The sequence below is a fragment of the Arachis hypogaea genome, chromosome 8 (genome assembly GCF_003086295.3).
Source record: "Arachis hypogaea cultivar Tifrunner chromosome 8, arahy.Tifrunner.gnm2.J5K5, whole genome shotgun sequence".
NCBI lineage: Eukaryota > Viridiplantae > Streptophyta > Magnoliopsida > Fabales > Fabaceae > Arachis > Arachis hypogaea.
Genome location: NC_092043.1, coordinates 41817884 through 41844857, shown reverse-complemented (window position 1 = coordinate 41844857; position 26974 = coordinate 41817884). Strand labels below are relative to the sequence as shown.

The 26974-nt window shown below is 28.3% G+C and overlaps 2 protein-coding genes across 2 annotated transcripts; both read right to left on the bottom strand.

Annotated features, from left to right (window-relative positions):
- Window positions 1-5776: 5776 nt before the first annotated feature.
- On the bottom strand, window positions 5777-10123 carry LOC112707541 (uncharacterized). The gene is made up of 9 exons (XM_025759301.2): window positions 9917-10123; window positions 9329-9400; window positions 9155-9229; window positions 8146-8229; window positions 7627-7696; window positions 7463-7554; window positions 7342-7383; window positions 6949-7029; window positions 5777-6126 (listed from the first exon to the last, which is right to left on the bottom strand). Exons 1-9 carry the CDS (start codon window positions 9977-9979, stop codon window positions 6055-6057), a joined length of 651 nt encoding a protein of 216 aa, XP_025615086.1. The 5' UTR covers window positions 9980-10123; the 3' UTR covers window positions 5777-6054.
- A 4121-nt stretch (window positions 10124-14244) lies between these two features.
- Window positions 14245-22365, bottom strand: LOC112707540 (serine carboxypeptidase-like 40). Its single transcript, XM_025759300.3, has 7 exons — window positions 21956-22365; window positions 18254-18361; window positions 17877-18157; window positions 16570-16839; window positions 16088-16296; window positions 14987-15092; window positions 14245-14570 (listed from the first exon to the last, which is right to left on the bottom strand). Exons 1-7 carry the CDS (start codon window positions 22341-22343, stop codon window positions 14412-14414), a joined length of 1521 nt encoding a protein of 506 aa, XP_025615085.1. The 5' UTR covers window positions 22344-22365; the 3' UTR covers window positions 14245-14411.
- Between the last annotated feature and the right edge of the window lie 4609 nt (window positions 22366-26974).

Sequence of the window (26974 nt, the reverse complement as noted above, 5' to 3'; positions counted from 1 at the left end):
TTTTAATTTAAATACAATTAGAGAATGTTATATTGAATATTTTGATCATCAAATTTATAATTAGTCATTGATAATGATATATAAAAGAGAGGAGTGAAAGGATGAGAGAGATAGAAAATGAAAAAAAGAAAAAGAAAAATTTTTATTTTACAAAAAAAATAATTTTAATTATAATAAAAAATGGCACATTTTAATTATAAAATTAGTAATATATAATAATACATTTCTAATTGGTATAATTAGCTCAAGTTAATGTAATATTTTTCTTATGATGTCTTTTATTTTCATAAGACAATGACTAATCTTTTGCATATTTAAATTACATTTAAAAGTATGTCATTTGTTAATGAGTTACTATATATACATGACAGAATTTAAACTTTTGATACTTACTTAAGCGAACGAATAAATTGACCACTCGATTAATACAAATTGATTTAAGTTAATATAATATTAATAATTATAATTTGTAATCTTAGCTATTTTTGGTGGACATACTTTATATTATTGATATAATGTGGGTCTGAACTTAAATATTTTTAATCAATCAAAAATTAAGAATTTTGAGTAAAATTATTTTTAGTTCGGTTCTATTTGGGCAGCAAATAATAATAATAATAATAATAATAATAGTAATTCATTTATTATCTACTCTTATTTAAGATATTGTGTAACGATCCAATTTTTAATATGACATACTCATATCGAACCATTGAGTATTATTAACTTAAAACTATATTAACACTATTATTAACAATATCAAGTCTATAATCAAGTTAACGAAACTCGATATTTATGAAAAACCTTTGTTAAAAAAATGAAATCGCAACTAAAGAGAAACACAAGATTTTACAAACCAAAACTATAAACAAATACACACACAAACAAGACAATATATATATATATATATATATATATATATATATATATATATATATATATATATATATATATATATATATAGGTTTGGCCCATACACAAAGCCCCTAATCTAACACCCAAATTAACCTAGTCTTCTAACATTGTCTCTCGAAAAACAAAAGTAAGAATCTAAAATAAAAGAACCACTACACCGGAGCGCTGCCAAAAGAAGATGTTGATATCGCTGCCTAATCGATGTCAAAAGTCAAGTCCACAATTTCTATATCCATCTCGGGATCCTCATCATCCTCAGAGGTCAGATCCACAATTTCTATCCCTTCAATGTCCTCGTCCTCAGAAATAACGATGACCTCTGATGTACTCTAGGGACTACCATCACTGTTGTCACCTGCTGAAGCTGTACCACTAGGAGAAATCTGCTCAACTGCTGAGGGCTGACTAGACACCGCGGCAGAAGTTCCGATAAGCTCTATGGTGAAAAGGTCAGAGGAGTAAGTAGAAAGTGACTCTATCGACATATCCAAATTTATTGGAGGAGACTCAGGGATATAGTCATCGATGATAGGGCAGGCTTAGGCACTACCTCACCATCCTGGTGTGCTCGAACAGGACCTCCATGCATGTGAAAGGATGATGGACAGAATCGGAATGTAACCACGACATCGAAAAAGCATATGGTGCATTACGATTAAAGAGAGGTGAAGTTATGATCTCTAATTACGTATTTACGGACTCGAGACTCCGCGGACACCACATAGAAGCTGTGAAGGATAGAATCCTCGTACACATAAGGCTACTCAAACTCATAGAAAATGACACACATCTCCATCTGAAAAGGGGGTAGGAAGATATGTGGTAAGAACTGGTGAGTTCTTAGTAGGGTCGGGCTGAAACATGTTAATTTTACTTTTTATATAGCGGCCACGTGTCTCAAATCAATCAGACCACAACAAAGGAACATAGAGCAAACAACAAATAAAAGCAAATAGTAACATAACATACAACCACAAGAATGAATTCAAAAAACACAATAGATATGCGCAAACAAGTATGATGTATGTCTAGCCCTAGTATAGGTAATGAGCTCATCCGTCAGTTTTCGATCCGCGCCCGACATTACATCCTTACGAATATTGTCTCTCATTGCTATCGCTTTGGGGTATAGTACCCGATACACTCTTGGGTTATAGCGCCCGCACACTCTTAGGCTATAGCACCCGTACTGCTCAAACGATTAAAGTGATGGGTCACACTCTTGGCTATAGCACCCGTACCGCTCTTCGCCAAATTGCCGGATAAATCGATGACAAAAAGAGACATTGGTGTAGTACTTCCAAACGCAATTATCTCATCACATAATTAGATATCTTTCAGGATATAATAACTCTTTATGCAGAATTCCACAATTTCTTTAAAATAATAAACTGAAACAGAGCAGGTCATGAGATTTAACTTTAGAATCACTTTTTCAAATATCTCAGAGTTAGACTTAAATTCTATAAATACTTTTAAAAATATGCATAAAGATATACCCAGAGGACTAAAATACATAAATATGCTTAAACTTTGTAAAATGATATATTCTGTCAGTTACTTTAATTAAATTGACGTACTTTAAAATTATTATAAATAACTCTAAACTTCTATAAAAGAGACATAATTTTCACTGGTTACTTTATAAATTATTCAAAATATTATACAAATTTAAAATACTCAAAACTTCATTGAAATAAGTAAATTGAGCACGGTTCTTCTGTTTTCAAAATAAAACCTTTTTTGTTCAACTAGAGTCATATTTTTTTCAAAGCTGTCTTTTGCTTTAAACCCTTTATTGCAATCCAATTATTTTTCTTCAAAAACCAAACTCAATTAATTTCAATCGTTAAATCTTTCTCAAAAGCTAAACCTCTACTCCTTTTTACTCGGAAGTCGGAACCTCCATTCAAAATATTCATTTAGTTATAATTAATTTCAAATCAAAATCTGACCTTCAGAACTCAGTTACATACTATCATATAACTCAGATTTCAGCTAATTATTCAACAATATCCGTTCCAAATTCCTCAACATGTCCAAATCACAACAATAATTCCAACAGCAATTTAGCTAAAATTTCAACAGCCAACCATCACAGATTTGAACAACGAACCTCAACAATTGACAATACAACCATATATATCAATTAATTCATAATTTTAACCGATTAAAGAGTCAAACCTACCTCTATGAAGCGCAGAACACAAACAAGATACTGGAGGAGGTTTCTGATTGGTCAAATAGAGCGAAAATGTCGAAAGCTCAGTGGTTCCTCCCGTCCTTTGGTTCGGCCGAACTAGTTTCTGGCAGGGCAGCTCCACTTCGCGATTCCACCGAACAAAACACACGTCACCACGTAGAGGAAGAAGATACAGTCACTTCTATCTGATCAGAATTTTTGTGGGGGTCACAGATCTCGAGAAATCAAGCTCAAAAAACAGAAATCAATAAAAATCTTCCATTTTCTCTCATGCATGGCTTCGGCTGTTCTTGAAGGAGAGCGAGAGAATTTTGTGCTTTTATATCACTTAATTAGTGACTAAGTGTCACTTAATCAAAGGAAAGGAGGCATGTCTCACGACATGTGGCGCATTAAGTGCTGCGTGTCGCGATTTTTAATCGTTGAGTCGGTGATGTTAATTTTTAAAAATCATGAAAAGTAATTAAGGTAATTTGGCATGTAAAAACTCAAATAATTATCTCAGGTGGTGGTACTACATTAAAATGAAGATTGGGAAAATTACTAAGAATGGTATTTACCTGGAACCAATTGGAAAAGAAATCTAGATAAGTCTAGTTGAACCATATTAAGCTTGATGTTATTGGATTAAATTTGGATTTTATATGAGATTTTGAAAATTGTACACTGTTGTTGTTTTTCTAGTTTAAAATTGCAGGACCGTCACGATTTTTTCTTTATATCTAAAGCTATAATAATTATAAAATTATGATATTTAGCTTGTTAAAAATCTTAGTCCGAGATAGACGCATAGACATAAAGTTTACACGATTCTGAGTTTGTTTGATAAACAGAATGAAAGTTAGACTATCGAGGCTGTTTTGGTGATAGCCTTGGGTTCCTGAGTTAAGATGAATTTTAATGGTACATGCTTGATTTGGTTTTAATGTTTGGTGAAGGGCGGAAAACTAAACTGATTTAGCTTAAAAGTAATGAATTTAAGCTTGGAACATGTTAGTTTTTAATGGTTTAAGTAACTTTTAACTTGTAAAGAAATTGAAATGGATTTCAATGTTAATGCTAGATATTTTGAGAATATTAAAGTAAGAACTATTGTAATAACTTAAATAATTCTTTTGAGAAAAGGTAATCGATTTATATGGTTGTTGGCAAGGACGGGTTTGTCCCGCTTGTGCGATTATGATTGTGAAAGAAGATTTTGCCTTAATAGAGGACGAGTGAGAAGATGAAATCTGAAGAATAGGAATTATATGCTGATCATCTATTGTGCTGAGACAATCAGATAAATGGTGGTGTGACCACCCCGCTTTAACAATGAACAAGAAAAAGTATGTGTTTATGATCTGTTGCACTGAGGCAGTTGGATATTTGGTGATACGCCTACCAAGAACGCTTTTTTGGAATACTTAGCTATAATCCTATACTGTAAGACAAATATTGTTTACAAAGGTATCGAAAAACACAGCTAGAGTGTGCTCCTGTAAGACAAAGGTCGCTTACAGTGAGTGTAGGCTAACAAGTGCCACCCTATGAGACAAAAGACGCTTGCAATGAGTATTGCCAACAGGAAAACCTTACCCAAACAAAGGACGTTGGATAACGTCAGGAGTGGGTATGTAACCGACAAGTGAGTTTATGACCTACACTAGGGCTAGACATTCATCATATACATTTGTATGATTTGCCTGAGTGTGCTTGTATTATGTGTTGTTTAATTTATATTTGCCTTGCTGTTTGATTGATGTGTGTATTGTTTGTTTATCTGTACTGATTTGCTTGTGTATGCGCTTTACTTGTATATGGAAAATTGTTATTAATCAGAATCAATTTTAGGAAATATAATTTAAAGCAAATAGCCAATTTTTTCAACGTAACTTCAAAAAGTTTTATAAAATTAATGAAAGTAAATATTTTTAAGATGAATTAACTATCTACGCTTACGCTTTATTCCTCACTTTACGACATTCTTATTTTCTACTGAGAACTTGTGGATTAGTTCTCATCCCAAAATTTTCCACCCATTCAGTTACAGATGTAAAGTCCTATTAATGTAGCTATAGATGCATAGAAGAGTTTAACTGCGAGTTAAGTTATTATTGTTAGAACTTATTTTTTTCTCGCTTTGCTGTTTGGGATTTTTAATTTCCTTCATAGGGATAGGCTTGTATTTATTGTTCATTTGAATAACTATAATGTATTACTAGTAATTATGTGATCAATATTGTTTGGAGACCTTATATATAATTTCAAATGATTGGAAACAAAATTGATTGGATTTTTATTTAAATCAGAAACGAATTATCAATATAAAGACTCAGTATTAAGTAGTTAACATTAGGAAAGTGTACGTAATGTTCTTTCTAGTAGAAATACCATGACTTAAGCAAGGTATTTTACTAGAAGAGGCATTACAACCCTGGCACTCTCTGATGTTTTTCGAACCCAATCAACTTAAAACCTGCCTAAAACCTTTACTAACTTAAGCATCGGAGTCCCTAGTCCCTTGCAGGTACAACCCCCTACTTCTACCCACAAATAACTCGGACAGATTCATCCTCGGTGGAGAAGACGTTGGACAAATCACCTAAAGGCATTGAGACCTCACATTCAAATCTAAACAACCCAATTTCCGATAACCCTCGAAACAGACACCATATCTAGGTTTTCATCTTTGTTTATTTCCTTAGCCGTTTAAGGGAAAGTGAAATATTACACATACATGGCATTGCTAAAAAGTACGAAGCAATGAAGCACAGAAGTTAAATAATATACTATTACATATTGTGATTGAAAATTGCACATTCAGAAAGGTCTTGCACCTTCTTGCCTATACTTTGAACTACACGAATCGTTCGCATCAATTCAAACATTTGAATATGGTTGCAGTAGTCTTAGCAATTACATCAATTGGAACACGATTCACATGATTGCAGCAGCTATAGAACTTCCAGTAAGAGTTTCTCTGTTAGGTCTTTGGAAAGTCCCATCACAGTATCAGTTGAACCAACCTGGCAAAAAGAAGAAACTAGCTTTGATAACAAAATGGCAGAAAGAGAGAAGAATCTGTACTAACATCCAACTCAAGAGAAACATTATGACTAGTGGACTAATCCACCATTTTTTTTATTCAATTTGTGTAGCAGCAATAAATTTAAAATTAGTAAAAAATTATTGGTATGAGAAAAGGTTAGGTATTAGTCTTTAATTAGTAGTCTTAGATTCAAGTCTTGAGAAGAAAAAAAATATTTGTAATTGAATGCATGTATAAAATTTGTTTACATTGAGAGTGCATCAAAATTAAATTCATATGAAATTTTAGGAAACAAAAAAAACCTAAATAACCAATCCACATCTATCCCCTTGGTATATAATTATATATTAATGCGCAAACCACAAATACTTCATTTTTACACACGTATGCATATCGTATGCGTATATGCATATCTCATACTTTAAACTTCTCAAATTTGTAACTAATATTTCATAAAATTGCTGTATTTATGTATCATATCATGTTATATTCAATGCTTATTTGTGTTTGTGTAATGGGGATGTTATGTAACCTGGTTATCTAGGAAACCAATCCCATTATCATAGCAACAAAGATGTGATTTTGGAAGCAAAATAAGCCCACAATAAAATGGGGAGAGACAACAATCTTGACATTCTTGACATTAAGTCCCAGAAAGAGAATATGCTCAAAGAAGAGTAGGTTAATGGATTTTGCTGTGCTGGTAATGTGATATTTCTAAATGAACTGATGTTAATGCGCATGAATAGCAACATAAACTTCTAAGGAAGAACGTTATGGAGAAAGAAACATAACTAACCACTGCATCTACAAATGGTAATGTTAGTGGATGTTCCAGCATCAAACCGCCAGCAACTCTAAATGTAACTCCATCGTCAATCTGCAAAGCTCCCAACAAATAAGAAAACTCAAAACCTAAGAAAAGGGGAGAATCACACCTTAAAAGCTAGCTATTAAGAAAGAAGAACCACTCTCCTTAAATACAACATCAAGCATCCAATATTACTCGACGTGTGACTTTGGAAACCCCATAATACCCTAGTCCATAACATATTCACTAACACAAATTCCCTAAAGGAAAGTTTCAAGGATCTTGAAAACAAGTTCAAGTACTATTTTCACCTCCATACTTAGCTCAGTGAAACGGGTGAAAAGTATAATTACAAAAAATTAAAAGAAAAAAAAAGGTTACCAGATCATCAATGACCTCATCTGGTATTTCATGGAAATAAACCTGTCTTAACAATGAGAGATGTTAGCTATCTGCAGATAGAGAAAAATATTGAACAAACTCAAGCATCAACAACTTGCACCTCTGCACTATCCCATCCCCCAGAGCGCTTTCTAGTGACGAGGTTAGTAACCATAACAGATCCTACAACACCTGCATGGCTACCAGAATATCCTGCAAATTATTTGAATTTGTGAATGTTCCTGGCATGTGTACATATAAAACAGAAACAGAGCCAAATTAAACCTTTGATGAATTCCCGAGCTTCCTTCTCACTAGTTGGCTTTTCCCTGATTATTCCTTGGTATACCACAACCTACAGAACATTTGTAAAGACAGAAATAGGCTTAGAAAAGTATTATATAAATTTTAAATGAAGAGTAGAAAGTATGTGAGAATTGCCCCCCAGAAAGTGTAAGTGCACAACACTGTTCTCAATAGATTTATAAAATGGAAAAATGGAAGGAGTAAGCTTTTGCTAAGGAGGATTCATTATTTTCCGCAAAAATGTGACTTTACTCCTTTCTTCCCACTAATATATACTTACATGAGAATAGGGTCATACAAAAATAGAAAAATGCATACATCATAGATAGCTAATAGAACTTCAACTGGGATGAAAAACAATATCAGCAGGCTAGGCATGTCAAAGGCATAACACGGAAAGTTGCTGGCAGATATGTTATCTGAAGTTTCTTTCCAATAATGCATTACTAAAATTAAACAAATAAAACTTAAAAGATAAAAGAAATAGTCCATACATACAGTATCTGCAGTAATTAACAAAGTGGTGGGACCATCTTTCTCCAAGTTACTTCCAATTAGTAGCTTTTGCACAATAGCATCTGCCTAATAAGAATATCAAAACGTAAGAATACTAAATGCATTTTGGAAAAATCATACCATTCTTTTAGTTTATGTGCTTATTTAGATGAAATTACTGGCTGATAACATGAAACCTGCAATCTTTCTGCATATTCAGTCACAACAACTAGATACAAGAGACCTTGAACAGATATTTTATTTATCAGAAAAAAAATCTTCAAAACCAAATAAATATATGATTGTGTTTCAGCTGGTTTTCATTATCAAGCATGCGCTTTGCTTCATGTAGAAGCTTGAGAAGGAGAGTGGAGTGAAGTTCTTGTAGCATTAACTGAACAATAAGAATACAAAATCTTTTCATCCCACTCTCTTTTTAGTCATCACATTATTTTTCGATCTAGAATAGACAAAAAAAATTAATATTCAGTCTATTAAGGCCCCGTTTGGTAACCGTACTAAGATAAAAATTAAAAATACATGGGAGATTGGGTTATACAAACTTATTCGGAGAAACAGATAGATATATAAAGAAGCAACATATCTCTGTCATGTCTCAAATTTTTTAATTTCGATTTATTACCAAACACAGCTTACCCTAATTATCATATAGATATACATAATGCACAATGATTCGCCAGCCATTGGATAATTGTCACTGCCTAATGCAGTACATCACTACGGAATCGAAATAGCAATGCGGACTAATTACTCTAAAAAATTGAAGGATCAAGATCAAGCCAGCCAAATTAAGAACATAGTAATAATGGAGAGTAAATGCACAAGGTGCTCATTGAAATTTTAAGGGTGAGTCAATTTGGGTCTATCTAAAATAAGACATAAGACACTCTACTTGGACTGTAATTTTTATCTCAGCATCCAAGGTGGAAGTCATTGCATTTGGAAGAGTTGTAATAATAATAACAGTAATAATTGAACCAAACATTCATACCTTCGCCTCAGCCAATGCCATAACCAAATCTTCTGGCTTTTCCTTCCTGATACTTTTCTCATCAATATCCGCAGTCTAAATTTTAAGCCAAAATAAATATGCTCAGCCTTCTGTTATGGTAACCAATTAGGAATTAAAAATTTACAAAGCCACAATACACGCTAGTACATATACCATTATGGTAAACTCGTATCCCATCTCAGCAAGAATCTGTCTTCGAGCCTTGGAAGAAGAACCCAAAATAATCTGTTGAAGATAACTAACATCAACCAATTTTACTTTTACTAATACGTCTTAACAGGTTTGTAAAAAAGGCTAATCGATACTATTGCATTAAATTGATATTTAATTGATACTAATCTGTCTTCGAGCTTGACACATACTATATTTTGATCTATCGAAACCTCCACTACAAAAGTCAGCATTAGGTCTCCAAAAAAGGGACAAAACAAAACGCTACCATTTGTCAATTACATTACATTACAGGGAAGGGAAGAAAAGAGAAAAAATAAGACTAATAACTAATCAGTTGCAATTTTAAATTGCAAGAGTGCAAAGTGCACCCATTAAAAAGTTGAATGAAAGAGGAGAAACTGTAAAATATTTGAAACCGTTTATTCAGTCATGTTTTTGTTGCTGCGGAGGCGAAATGCTGCACAGTCCGTGAGCTTGGTCGCAGATGCAACATATATCTTATTTATTCGATTCGAGCATTATAGGATAAGAATGAGAAACAAAGTGTGAATAGGAGAAGTCCCATACCTTAATCGAAGGATTTTTCGCAGCCATGGATAGTCCTCTGCGCAGCGTGTCATGTACGCTCATGTTGCTCTACGCACCACGCAGTAGCATCGAATAGAAAATTGATAAGCACAGAGATGCTTCCTAAGAAACAGGAGGCTACAAAAAAAAAAAAAAAACTCTAAAAATTTAATTATTAAAAAAATCTTTAGTATCAAAACTATTAGCGAGGATTAATTTTTGTGATATTTAAAAAAAATAACGAATTTTTTTAAGAAAGATAAATATATTTTTAAGTCTTTTTTGTTTATTTTTTATAAATGTATTTTTTTAATTATCTATTATGTTCAAACTTTTACTAATACACTTTTATTTATAACAAAATTTATTATTATAAACCACCAATTCACCATTAGTAAATAATTTCATTGTTTGATTGCACTCCTAAAACCCAAAACAACAACATAAGAATAATAGAAAAACATATTTTTTATTTTTATTAATTCTTTTAAAATTGAGAACTCACTTTATTATCAATATGACAAATTATATATAATTTAATATTAAAAGTTTATGAACATTTTTAAACATTAAAGTTCATAATTAAAAACAACCAAAACCCAAGTAATGACAAACATATAATATTCTATCATAAAAAATGGCATTTTTTATGGTTCTTAAATTTTAGATATGGAATTCAAAAATAAAAGAGTGAGACTCATCTTCTTCTATCTCTATTTTTAGGCAATTTAGGCAAAAAATTCATAATCACCAAAGAACTCCTCTCAAAAGAAATATTAACAGACAAATTTTTAACTAATTAAAAGAACAACTCATCACAAATCATAGTCATCATTAAGTATTCTAATATCTCCTTCATAAACAGATAACTAACATACAAAAAAAATGAACAAAATCAACTCAACAAAAAATATTCAAGAGAATCATTCAGCAACTAAAATGATCAAAAAATCACTAATACCAGTATTATTAACAAAACTACAAAAGTATTATCAAAACTTGAAAATCACCAACCCAATATTATTAACAACAATAGAAATTACAAAACAAGCAAAAATAATTCGGGCCAACAATGCTTACCGGCGGCGAGAGAAAAAGAAAAGTGACAGCGACGACGGAGGAGTGGAAATTGCTGGCGAAAACAGAAAAAGAGCGCTCGAACAGACGAGACGATGATCGCAACATAGCTTCCACCCGACGGCAATAGAACTTTCTAGGACGGCCACAGAGCTTCCTACGACAGCCACAAAGCTTCCACACGCGACGCCTGTCTCCGGAGGGGAAGAGTTCGCGATGACTTCGAAGAGGGACGGTGGTTGTAGGGCTATGGGACTGCGAGCTATGTTTGGGGACTAAGGTTCTCCACTGGCAATTTGAATTTCAGAGAGAAAAAAAGGAGTGGGACTGGGGCTGCGAGTAGGGGTGCACATGGCTCGATCTGGACCGAAGACCCGGTCCGGTTCCGAACATTTTAGGGGCTAATTTGGTGTGATTTTATCAAGTCTAGGGCCAGGCAAGGGTCTCAAAAATAGACCTGGTCATTATTTCGAGTAGGGTCCAGGTCAAACCTGGCTTCACCGGACTCATGTGCACCCTAAGAGAACTAAGATATATATGTTTTAAATTAATTTCAATATTATGTTATATTAATTATAAGCTTATTATTTTATTTTTAATCACACTTGTTGAATTAGAAAATAGATCAAACAAACATCAAATATGGATATCAACTTTTCAATAACAAGTTTCTTCTTTATAAATAAGTGCATTATAAATAAGTTTCTTTATAAATTATTGTTAAAGCTTTAAATAAAGACCCGGTTTGGACCCGATATAGTTGTGGCCCGAAAATATTTATATTTTATCGGGTCTAGGGGAGGGTTAGGGTCTAAAAAATATATTCGGTGTATATTTAGGGTCGGGTCTGAGTCAGGACAAATCCAGTTTCACTCGACCCATGAACACCCCTAGCTACGGGCTACGTTTGGGACTTTCGAGGAATAGGATATTTCTTTCTTTTTTTTTAAAGGTTAACGACACCATTTTAAGGAATTGTAATTGAACCCGAAACCCTTAAATAAATCGAGCGATCCATCGGTTAACCGCGAGTTCGTTTGATTTTTTAATCGATTTTTCGCCATTTGGTTTATAAGATCAACCGAACCGACTAGGTGATCGATTTCTAATTAACTCAATTGAACCAGTCGGTCTGATTCGATTTTTAAAACTATGATTCGTCTCTAATTTTATTTTTTATTCGAAATCGTCCCCGTTTCATTTGGTATTAAAATCATCCTTTTGAAAAAATAATTTTTTAAAAGACAAAAATATCCGCTATTGCACTAGCACACTCTGTATTTCCCACCAATACCACTACCACCGCCTTATCCCACCAACTATCAGCCATTTCTTCCCACAACTATCCATTTTATTCATAATCAACAATAGATTTAAGAACCCATCATCAACAACAATACAACTTTCAAATTCAAGAGAAAAAATTAAAGAATCCAATCCTTCAAACTCAACAACAACATCATAATAATTCATATATTTTGAAAATACGACAGAAAAAAGATTAGATAGTGACAGTAAAAAATCTGCCACCACTGCCACCACCATGAAAGAAAAGAAAGAGAATGCAAATGAGAGAGAGAGAGAGAGAGAGAGAGAGAGAGAGAGATTTGAAACCACCACGACCGTCAAAACTACTACCGCCACTTGTCTTCGGCATTATCGCCAGAAAAGGGAGGAAAAGGATATTTGAATCCCCTGCTCTTCGATAGCGACGACAACACTTTGACGAAGAGAACTTCAAGGACTAGGGAAGCTACCGCTTTGATCGTCGTGGTTGCCGCTGCTCATTCGTGCCGCCACTGAGAGACCGAGATCGCGATGGAGAGGTCTACTTCTGCGCACAACCCACCTCTATTGCTTCGTTTTTCCTGGTTGCACATCGTCTATGCTCCTCCTAGGTTCCACTGGAACTCGTCGTTCTTGTTCTCCTCAATGGTGCCGCTTTGATATGCCACCGTCTCTGTTTTTTTGATGAGCAAAAATGAAAACTCACTAATATCGACAAGTACACCGAATCATCTAAATAATACCACGGTGAGTGGATATCGTTTCCATAAAGATTAAAGGATTGAATAAGCAATTATCAGATTAAATGCCTAATTATATTAAAATAACCCGGATTGATGAGGGTGAAACTTGTATCTTGCTGAGAGCTTGAGAACCTTGAATGCTTGAATGCTTACAAATAGAGAGTCTAAATGTTGATTTGAGAGAAGATAATGATGGTGAGAGTAAAGGGTTTCGGAGATGTTTATACTTTTAAAGAAATCAAACCTTGTTCACTTATTTTGAAGTTTGTAAAAGATCTTTTACCACAAATCTCTAATCAATCATCACCCTTATAAAAGCGTGGCCATTGACCCCTTTTAGCCATACTTTTAAAGTATAGCAAAAAAAAAAAAGCGTGGCGACATACCTTCTTTCTTGTAGTGTGATAATCACAGTGAAAGGAGATTTATAAATATCACAATTATAGAATTGGATAATTGAAAAACAAATTGATAACAGATTAAAAAATAAATAATCTTAAGATTAAAAAATATAAGACTAAGATTTGAACATTAAAATAAAATTGAAAAAAATTACCGTTAAATATTTATAGAATTTAATGATAAAATTTTAAAGATAAAATAGACTATAACCAATAAATAATAAAATAATTATTTATAAAATAAAAAATAAATTTTATAATTAAATAATGTATATAAAATTAATTAAAATTAAACAAAAACTATTTAATAATTATTAAAAATTTTAAAAAATATATTTTGTTACTACCACCATTTAATAATTTAGAAATTGTTTAGACCATCAAATCTTTTACCATTGTGCTAGAAGTCTAGAACGGAGTTGGCTTCCCTGTACTTCCAAGTTCCAAGGCCACACATATCACGTCATTTTGGCTACAATTAATGCAAGGTTATATTTTGATGCGTTTTCGTGATCCGATGCCCTAGGGCCTACTCATTAATGACAGCCAAATCCCTTGTTCTCTATAAATCGACTCCATTCTCGCATAACATGATAGAATCCCAATTTAATTATTAAATTTTTTTAATATTATAATTTTAGATTTTATAAAATTTTTATTAAATCTAACTATTTTCCTATTTAAATCTTGTTATTATTTTATATTATTATTTATTTAATTCACTTTTTAGATTTTACACAAAATGTAGGTTTTATATTTTTCAACAAACTCTGTTAAAAAAGAAATTGAATAAAAAAAAGAAACATCCAATAAAAAATTATTAATAAACCGATAATAAACACTATTATTTTCACTAATTCTCATGCAGTAGAAGTTCAAATCAAAATCCAATACGAAATTAATTTGCCTTCTAGCGAGAGATCATCATTATTATCATTATTTATATATTAAATAAGGAAAAAAAGAAGAAAAATCTTGCAGGACAAATTAAGTGTATCTTGTAGTATCTGGAAGCGGGGTGCCGTCTAAAAAGTGTTTGAGGAGAGAAAAGGCTCTTGCTGGCTGGTAGCTTGGCACTTGATGCCCTGCTCCTCTTACTGTCGCAAAAGTTAACCCTCCCTTGTACACTTCTGTATACCCACCAGCCTGTTTCCAATTCAGTTTCATAAAATAAAATCACATTTGTGCACACTTTTTTTTAATATAAAAAAATGAATATAATATATTTAATTTTAATACATTGACAATATAAAATATTTTATATAATAATTTAATTATATTAATTTTTTAATAATAATTTATATAATTAATATAAAAAATAATTATTTTTATTAACATAATTTTACGTAATTAGATGTATATATAAATTATTTTATACTGATAATATATTAAAATTAAATTCATATAAATATATGATTGAAAATTAGATACAGTAAATTTTATATAAAATTAATTGCTAAAGTGTACTAAAAGATGTTGGAAGTATTATTTCTCTAATTCTTAAAGCATAAAAAGAAAATGAAACAAAAAAGAATTGTGTAAGAACAATTATTGGTTATTACCTCTGCAAACAGATACCAAGGATGCCAAGCAGTTTCAACAGAAAGGTTCATCTTCTTAATTGAATACTTTGTTGAAGTAACAGGAACCCTTCCATCCACGTCACCACTGCATATCATTTGATATATATAAACAACAATAAATAATTAATAATTCACCAGTACACATACATTTATTAGAATAATTTACGTGAACCAAAGAACGAGAAGAGAATGCTACAACTACGATAAACTTGTTTCAAAGATTAGGATAAATCGACACTTGAAACCAGAACTGGTTTCTAAACCAAAAAATTCGGCGACTAATTATGACGGCTAATGAAATATGAATCTACTAAGTATTATATAATCTAAATAAAAATTGAAAAGAATTTAATATATGTCTTCATGAAAAAAATGTTATATATATTGCGACTCAAACATTTGAAAAGAATGATTACCAAAAATTACTTGATTACCAAACAAAAAAAATATATATGAAAAGGATAGTACTATTTAAGCAATGAGTTTAAGAGAATGAATATCATTACACCTAAATTTGATAATATCATTTTTATTTGAAAAATTTTACTTTCAATATGAAACGTATATATTTATATAAAAATCTTATCAAATTAAAAGTGATATTATGTGGCAATATCTAACTTTTACTCAAAAGACAAAAAGTAATTGCTCTCATACATATTTCATAATTAGAGATATAGAATCAGAGAGAAAAAATCAATGAAAGTTTTCCTTTCTCCTTTTTTTTTTAATTAATTTAATGTACGAAATTTTGTAGCACTTACGAATGAGATTTTATTGATTATTAGTATTATACAAAAAAAATCTATTATAGACACTAATATAATTAAATTTATTTTTCATAGACTTTCTAATTTGTGATATAATAAAGATGTTCTATTAAAAATATTCTTGTTATTACTTTAACTTATATTCCCAAAAAATAGATCCTGCTCTAATAGCTCTGAATAAAATAATCGGACTAAAACTAACAGAATTCTATAAAATCTGGATAGATAATATAGTAGCAAGAAATCAAATGCAATTTGTATGTTATGCACACTCTCATATATATGTTATGCAAAACCTTATTATGAGTACCTGAAAATCCAGAGCCTTAGTCCGTTGTGAAGGAATTCATGTAGAAGGGGAAGCATGGTTGAAGGGGAATCACCCCACCTGCCCATGACACCACTGCAAGGTTGCCAGTCATACTTGAGTTTGGTAACATTCGCATGGAGGGCCTCTTGAACCTCTGCCCGGTTAAGATATGCAACCACATAATTATCACTACACGGATCAGTAACAAGCTGCTCCACACACACCAAAAATAAATAATTAAAATCCACCAATGAATATAATGAATACTTGTATATACAAAACAGAATTTCAACTCTAACACTTATTTAAATGAATAAGTGAGCTTACCACTAGACCGATTTTAGTTGGTTAAAATATATAAATATTAGTTAAGCTATTTATGGACAAACAATTATGATATTCAAAAGTTAAACACATCAAATATTTCACTAACTTAGCTTGTATCACAATTGAAGGTTCAATAATTGGAATTCGAATCTCACAGAGTGCTTCTTGGGCCGTTTTGTGAGGTTTTCATTGGGGCAAAAAAGTGGAGCATAGATGTTGTAGATATCAATGAAACGAGTAGCCCTATTAAATGCATCCCCTGCTGTATCGCACAGGAGGCTACGCGGATCGGAAGGATCTGAAGACTTATAATCACAATATGTGTTGATGTCGTGTGCAACATTGTCTGAGATTATTGCATGGCTTGCAAGAAAATCGTACATTCCAGCATCGTCTGTTTCATCGTTTATCACTGCATTCCCAATCTGCATCATAATAATAATAATAATATACTTTTGTTTCATTAATATCATTTTTCTCATACTACTTCATGAAATCGGCTAGTTTATTTTTTTATATATTGGGGACTAAAGTATAAAATACAGTATTATTGGAGAATTTAGTGTTTTATGTATATATGGAGACGTTACGCAAATATACAATATATTAGAAAAATTCAAACAATACAATTTAGAAATGCCTGATTGCAAATTATCAGAATAAACCATAAATAATTCTTTAATTTTTTATTTCAAAGACAAATAAATCATCCACTAATTATAAAAATATAAAAACGTCTTTTACTTTTTTAAAATACGATATATCTAAGTCCCTTTAAAAGACTGATTAATCTTTAAATATTTTAGATGAAAAAATTTAAATATTTCATATTTTAAAAGATTAAGGATGTTTTTATATTTTCAATTAATCAACGATTTATATATCTTTGAATTAAAAAATTAGAGACTCATTTTTTTTGTAATTTTCTTTTAAAATTCAAAAAATACAGTTTGGGGAGATTGAATTGTACTGAATGTATAAATCCCAATTTTATTTTATTTAAAAACACAGCAATCCACGGATGGCGAATTTCCAACAATGACTTATGTCTGCAATATTCCCATCCCCTTATATTATTAAGTGAAAATTTAGATGCAGTCAATTTCACGTAAAGTTGATAGTTAAGAGCTGTTAAATAAAAATTTAGTCAAATCAATCAAATCATTTAATAACTCTCAACTATCAACTTCACGTGAAGTTTTTTCCATTTTATTATTATTATTATTATCCCATTTTGGTTAATAAGACCGTGTTTCACTCATTGAAGCACAATATTTAAATTTAAAAATACATGGAATTCTCATACTCTTTTTTATTTTTGATAATGTTACTCGAGATATTATTTATTTCCAGAATATCTTTGTATGAATTTATAAAAAAAAAAAACAGTTACATTATTAAAATAAGAATCACAAAATCCATAGGGGAGAAATAGAGAGGCAATAATAATGTAATTGAATACCAGTATTCCTTTAAGGTTGACGATTGTTTTGTTGGCCTTGTTGTTATGGTAGAGAATAGTATGTGCAAGTTCAGGAACATAATGCCCTGCATAACTCTCCCCAGCAATGAAGAAATCCCTCTTCTTATATTCAGGAAACCTCTCCAACCAATTCACCAAGAATACATAGTTATCTGCTGCTGTTTTCTTGTCACCATTATGAAAATCAGCATAATCTGATGATCTGTTTGAGTAAGAAAATCCCACTCCAGTAGGTGACTCCAGGAACAAAACATTTGCAGCTTCAATTTATTCAGTTAAGTCACAACATAATATGTTAGAAATAAATTACTCAAGTAAAGGAAATCAATTGAGCTAGTATATATATACATACATACCATGATTCCAACGATATCTATTTAGGTAAAGTGTTCGTCCATCACTGTTTACTCGGAAGGGTCCAAGTTCTTGCATTGCACCATAGGCAAGGGATGAACATCCAGGACCTATAGTCAAACCAGGTTCTTTCACAGTTATAACAAAAACATCTATAAAATTAAAAGTACAAAAATGCAATGATGGTTGCTGATTGATGATCCATTTTTATATTCATAAAAAATGTAATTATTTTGCTATGAACAAATTAATTATTCAAGTGTAAAAAGTTTGATTATACTGTGAATTGTTTTTTGGTAGTGGATTACTCTAATAAAAAATTATGATATCAAACATATATATGTGTGTGTTAAATTTAATATACTAATAGTAAAAAAATTTAATACGATCATCTAATCAGATTAATATATTTAGATAATTTTTTAGCTACTTTTGCTAATACTACATAATTGACTGTCTGTTTTTTTACAGTATATAAAAATTAAATTATATATATTAAATACATAATAATTGATATTTATAGTATTTATAGTAGAGTTTTTATCAAAACTGTATACATAATAATAACTAGAGAAAAAAAAAAGATAGAATTGATCTGATATCCTAAAAGAAAAATTTGTTTTGAGGACCTATCTATTTATCAAAAAGTGGTAGATTTGTCTTCCAAACTCTTTTGAGGATTTGAGATTGTTTTAATTTCTTTCATAGTTTCATCTATAATTTTGTGCTGATACAATCTTTGTGAATACTGTTGCTTTTGAAATAATATATTTGTCACTTCGTTGAAAGCTCTTTTAAGGGCTTGTTTGGGTGAGCTTTTAGGAAAAGATCTTTTTTTGAATTATCTTTTTTTAAAAGATTTTATAGAGAAGTAAAAGTAATTTTATGTTTGGATATCTCATGTAAAAAGGTCTTTTTATCTATCAATTATGTTTGGGTATAACAATATAAAAGTACTTTTTTGTTTATTTATTACATGAAAAACATATTTTTTTAAGGAAAAAAGATCTTTTAAAAAAAGATGTAAATTACAGCTTCTCAAAAAAGATCTTTTTTTATTTTACTAGTGCTTTTACTTTTACTATTAAAAATTTGCCAAACACGTTAAAAAATAAAAAAAGATCTTTTTTCATTGAAAAAAGATCTTTTTTTAACAAAATAATGGCGCCCAAACATGCACTAAAACGTTAAAAACGAATACTTTTTCCCCTAAACATTAAAGCCTAAGAAATTCATACAAATAAGTCATATTTTCCATGGTAAATGTTCTATATATCTTTTTGCATTTACAGAACAATGAATTGCTAGAGACGAAAAAAAGAAAAAAGCACCTACAAACTAGCTAAAAAAAAGGAAAAATAACGTTTATTTTCATGGTAAGATTTTATTTTTCTAGCTAGTTGTTGTATTCTTGAATAGAATATGAGTAGATGGTTACATAAGTCCTGAGAGATCACTTGTTATTTAAATTGATTTTTTTTTTTAAAAATTTAATTAAATTTATTTTTTAAAAATTTTAAGTTAGTCATATTAGTTTTTTTGTCATTTCTATTGTTATTAATATTAGAGTTTGTTGATATGACACATTAAATGATATCACAATATATATCTGATAGTAATAATTGACCGCTAATATAATAAATTTATAAAATTATATTAAATAAATCTCAAATTGAGGAATTATGATGCCTCAAAATTCTCTCTCAATTAAATTTTGATTTGATCTAATTTTATAAACTTGTAATGTTAGCAGCTAATTGAAATTTTTAGGTATGTGTTGTAATATCACTTAACATATAATATCAATAAATTTTGACGTTAACAAAAAAATAACAAAAAAATCAATATGATTAATTTAAAATTTTTAAAAAATAAATTTGATTAAAAACATATTTTAAAATCAATTTAAAAAATAAGTGAACGGGACGAATTTAAATATTTATTCGAATATATAACTGTACGGGCAAGTTAAATAACATCAAAGAGATCAATTAATATCTAATTACATCACACAAATCACCGCCAATGTGAGAGCACATTGGCATAACAATTTAAAAAAAAAAGGAACTACTCATTATTAAAATAATTTCTTCTTAGCATATTATTAATCTATTTAATCAGTCTATCTTAAATAAATATTTAACATTACAGTTCACTGAACATAAGAAAATAAAGAATAATGAGCGTTTCCAAATAATTATGACTTTTTGAGAGTGTGTGATTGAGAAAATATGTTGGTTGAACTACTCTTGTGAATAGGTGAGATCTCAGGATATAGGTCCAAAAATTTTCTTCTTTTAAGTATTAATTAAGCACAAATTAAATAATGTTGGGAAGGTAGGGGTAATATCTTTTTTGTTATTGTACTTTCCTTCAACCAACATATTAGTTACAAGTAAATCAAAGATATTTTTTTGGCTTAGGGTGAAAAATAGACCAAACTAAATAAGTAAGTAATAAAACAAAATAGACCATTGATACAGGATGCACATGACTAGTTTTTCAGGCAAGATTCTTAGTTTTATTACTAATAATTGTTATTTTGACAAACTAGGTATGTCTGTAAATGATTACCTAATTTAACAAATTATTATCTTGGTATATATTAGTAAACTAATATATTTGGATACTGCAAATGTGTTCAACTACATTGATTTGTATCCAGCTCATTATTTCATTGTTGTTACAGTTTTTCATTAGAGAAAAAAAATAATAAGTTGAAGTGATAAAAGAATTTCGTCTATTGTGAGATTTATATTAGGAGTTTAATTTTAATACAGTATAAAATGTTTTATGTAGTAAACCAAAATTAATTTTTTCTTATATTAGATTGAACTATTATCAATATATAAAAAACAATGCCGCCTTGTTTTCGGAGAATAAGTTGTTGATATAAAAGAAAATAATTTGTCGTAATACAGACATCCGTAATCGGTAAAATATTGATAATTGTAATTATATTAAATTAGTTAATTTGATATTTATTTTGAAATGAAAATAACAATTTTTATATGTTCACCAAAATATAAATAAATAAATAGATGACGAAGGTATGTACTTGGCCAGTAGTCAAAGGAATATTTCTACATGAGCATGTGTGGACGCTACTGATTAAGGATTTCAAATTAAAACGAAAAAAAATAGCTTTCACGTTTTTTAGTGTGGAACACTTCAACTCTATTAGCATGTTCCATTTAATAAAAATTTAAAAATAAAAAAAAAATAAAAAATAAAAAAGTTGGTGATATACCTCATTAGCAAATAACATGCATTATGTAATAATGTTGTGTATAATTTTGAGTTAATATTTTATCTAATCATCAAAAAGACTAATTCACTAAAATAAAATGTAAGAAATGTGTAAATTTCTATTTTGTTTGGAAAAAATATTTTAATTTTATTTTTAATTTTTTTTAAATTTGTTAAAAACTAATAGAACTAATATAATTTAGTTATGTATTTTTTTATTTTCGATTTTTATTTCGGAAAAGATAAAATTATTCAATCCAAGTTTACGAAAAATGGACCCTCTTCATTATTAAAAAAATTAAGAGAGTAAAACGTAATTTTTAATTTTTTATTATTTTTTATATTTTTTAATTTTATTTATAAAATTAATAGTAAAAAATCACATTTTCTTCTCTTAATTGTTAAAATTTTAACAATTAAGAAGATCCATTTGTAAGTTAATGTGAATGTTATACCTCCATTGAGCCAAAGAAGAAGAGGCTTTGTTTCCTTAGAAGTTTGAGCTTCCACAAAGTAATAATAATAGGCACGTCCTGCCAATTGGTCAACCGTGACATACCCTCCATACTGACTGAAATTCACCTTTGGCTGCCCCGGCAAACTCACAATTCTGTCTTTCTCTTTCAGGCCCGCCTGAGAACCCACATCGGCGCCGGTGGCGGCTTCATGCACAATCTCTGGTGCCTCGAAGTGCCCCCTGTTGATTTGTGATCCTGCTTTGAACTTGGCCTTGAAAAACTTGTCCAGAGCCCGAGCTTGTTTGTTTCCATGTATTTCAGACACACAGAATGAAAGGATAATAATGAAAATGGATATAAGAGACCAACTACATGCTTTCCCCATTATGTGTTAATTCTTTTGTGTATCTCTAATCTCTCTATAGATAAGTGAGAGCAAGGAAGGTGATATTTATAATTTGATCATATTAACCATATACTTTTCCAAACCTAATCTTTACTATCATTTGGGTAAATCATTTAATTTTAAAAATTAAAAATATATTTTGTTAAAACTAAAATTATAAGATTTATAATTCAATTATATTACATGTATATAAAAAATTAACTATTAAATTAATCACTTTTATTGAAATATAAAATATGAATTAAAAATAAGTTAAATAATATTATTACTAATATATATTTAAATAAACAGTAGTTGATTTTATAATTAATTTCTAGTGTGCACATAATTATTTTTATTTGATATATTTTGTTATTATGAAATAGTTTTTGAAGAGTCGAAATATTTTGTTAGCCATATGAGAGAATACATTGTATTTTGTTAGGAAGTCACTCACATAAAGACACTTAAAACGATTTTTTTAAGATATTTTTAATAATTAAAATTTAATATATATAATTAATTAAATTATATTATTTTTATCAAAATTAGATCAAATAAATTGATTTAACCAAAAAATTGATAAATCAAATTTTAAATCAGTCTAAATTAATATCTTTTTAATAGAAAATAAATACAATAACCCTATTATAAACAATAACTAAAATATTTTTATTATATATATATATATATATATATATATATATTGAAAATCATAAATCATAACTCTTTGACAGTAAAGAGAGAAGAGAAGAGAAGGGTTAAGATTTAGAATTTTTAAAATGTATACATATATATAATAATAATAAAATAAGAGTATTTTAATTATTTTTTATAATAGAGATATTGTAGTTATTCTTTTAAAAAATATTAATTTAGATAAGTTAAAGTATAATTTATTGATTTTTTGGCCAAATCAATTTATTTAATCTAATTTTGACAAAAATAACATAATTTAATTAATCTATCTACTTAATATACTAAAATTGGTTTTCCTCTAACTAATGAAAGTGAGGTGTCACTTTCTTGTGAACCCATTTTCCCTCCAAAATGAATGCATTTAATGAATAATGCATAATTATATTAATTTAGGAAAATATCTTTATTTTAGTTATATAAAATTAATATTTAATGCATTATTAAACTAATTATCAATTATTAATCAAAAATATTTTTAATTATTTTAATGAATAATGCATAATTATACTAATTTATAAAAATATTTTTATTATAATTATATAAAATCAATATTTAATATATCATTAAACTAATTATCAATCAAAAATATTTTCAAATATTTTAATTATATTCATTTTAATTATATTCATATCCTTCTAATTCTTATTCATTATCCAATGATTTTATTAGTGGCAAGTTATTAACCCATTTATATTGATAATAACAAGGATAATAACCCGTGCCATGCACGTGATAAAATTGAAATTATAATTTTAAATTATTTTATTAAAATTAATTTAAATTATAATAATTTAATTAATAAATAAGTAATATGATGTGTATTGTTTATTCTTTTTTAAATATGATATTAAGTATATTAACTCAAATGTAACTATTAAGTGTATAAGAATTATGTTTGAATTATGAATTCTTTAAATAAAATTATTCCATTTAAAATATTTAAATTATGATTTCAATCATAAATTACAATTATGATTTAAAAAAATTTGATACGATATTATATTTTTTCTCCACTTCACTATTAATATACTGATATTGCAAGTCTACATTACAATATATATTTTTCTGAATCTTGACTGAAAAAAAATAGTTACGTGTTTCTATCATTCAATTTATTTAATACACCATATGCTAACACTAACGATATTTTAAAAAAAATATATATTGATAAAAATAGATATAATATGATTATAAATATAACATAAATAAATAAAATATATAAGTAAATACTAAACCAATATGCTTACCAATGTCTTTGTTAAATTTTGTAAATTAGAGAATTATTATGTATTCAGTTGTTTAGTGATCACATAGATGATCAATTAATTAGATTGTAAATTGATATCACAATGTGCATCTTATTTTTTTTTCTCATTTCTAAATGAAAGCGAGAATTAAGAGAAATAAGTAGTAATATATATAAAAAAAGATTTTGCACTACAACACATAATTATTACTAAAAAAAATATTCACATTAAAATATTAAAATTTTACATACGTACTGTAAATCATGAATATCAACTACAATCTACTGGTCACTTCTCCTTATCTTTTACTATGATATAAGTTTTTCTTTTTCACTCAAGAGTCCAATAATATCTAATTGAACAAAAAAAATTAAATTAAAAGTACCAAATTAAGAACAGATGAGTGAATAATATAAGAAATTAAATTCCGCTTGATTCTTCAATCTCAAAATTTGAAAAGACATAGACCTTCCTTTATACCAATTCATTCTCAAACATTTTTATCAAATAGTTCTTGATTGAACAATAAATTTTATCGTACTGCTACAAAATAAATTAAATATAAAAGTTATCAGCTTCTACAAAGCTATTAAAAAGAATTGTCTTTAACTTGTGGAATGACATACTTATAAAATTAACTTAAAATACGAATTACAAATATTTTTAAGAATTTGATTTTGATGCACTGACAATGTAAAGTAGTTTTACACATGCATCCAATTATATAATGACACATCAGTAAAAATAACTACTTTTCACATTGAATGCGTGAATGGTCATACAAAAGAACGGATGTGATTGCACAATTGTGTAAAACATTTTACACTGTCAGTATATCAAAATTAAACTCTATTTATAAATTGAACTTAGCATTATTTGAAAAAATTTAGTAAAAGAATCAACTAATTTAGTAAAAGAACTATTTCTATGTAAGCCATCTTGTTCTTGTCAACTTGGATGGGACTTTTTATAGCCTTATAATTCTGGTCTTTATTTTTCATATTTTTTCTTCGTATAATTTACTGTAGGTGATACTATTGATAGGATAGTAGACAGTAGCCATTAGATATGAAAAAGAAAAAAAATAGAATAAAGACTATGTCAAAATTATAAATTTTTTAAATGATAAATATGTGAGAGAAAATTCACTATTACTTATTATATATATATATATATATATATTAATAATATGTCTATATTTTAAAAAATATACTAATAATACTAATAGTTTAAATATTTGCTTCCGACATTACTCAAAATTAAATTGGGATTATCTTTAAAGTCTTAACACTATAAACAGGATATAATTAATATCTAATATTTTAATAATTAGATACCTAAAATAAGTTAATAAATAACAATAATTAATACTTAAAATATCATATATATATATATATATATATATATATATATATTTGTTTATGGTATTGCCCAAAATTAAATTGACCTCATGTTCAAAGTCTTAATATCGCAATTAGAGTATAATTAATACCTAAAGTTTTAATAATTAAATACCAAAAATAAGTTAATTAAATAACAATAATTAATACTTAAAATATTAAAAAAATTAATAAATGTGAAAAATAAAAATAAAAAGAATTAATAAATAATAATAGTATTTAAATAAAAAATTGATAAAGAATAATAATTATAGGTAAAAATAGTGTATTTATTTTAGAGTAAAAAAATATATGAGAAATTATTCAATAACTCGTGCCATGCATATGATAATAAATTGTTCAATAATAAAAAAATTAATAAAAAGTAATACGTTATGCGTTTGTTTTTTCTTAATCTGGTGTTAAGTGTTACAACCCTAATATAATCATACATTATAATTAATTGTGGTATTTTTAATTGATAATTGATAAATAGTTTAATAGTGCATTAAATATTGATTTGATATAATTATAATGAAGATATGTTCCTAAATTAGTATAATTATATATTATTTATTAAATATTAATTATAATATAATTACAATGAAGATATTTTTTATAAAATAATCTAGAATTGAAAAAATTCATTCATTTTGGAGGGAAAACGGAGGCATGAGAGATCGACACGTCACCTTTAGTAATTGGAGGAAAACCCAGTTTTAGTATATTAAGTGAATTTTTTTATTCTCAGAATATATTTATTCTAAATATTTTCTTATTTAGTTTATACATATATATTAATTGTATGTAAATATATTTAAATCACATATATTAGTTATTTTCTTATCATAGTTATTTTTTTGAGCCTACAATCAATCGATAATTTTTTTATTCTTTATTACTAATGTCATCATATGTGTAATCTTCATAAATTATAATAATTTGTTTATAGTAATTTCTTTATTTATGTATACGTATATATTAGTTTTGTTAAATAATTCTAAATATTTTCTTATATATATATATATATATATATATATATATATTAATTGTACATAAAAATATTTAAGTCATATATATTATTTTTTTTGTTATGATTATTTTCGTGTATATATATATATATATATATATATATATATATATATATATATATATATATATATATATATATATATATATATATATATATATATATGATTATTTTTTATTCTACAATCATGCAATAATTTTTATTTTTTCTATCTATGCATATTTCTCAATCCCGTTTCATACGCATGATGATTAACTATTTTTATTTTAAATGGTG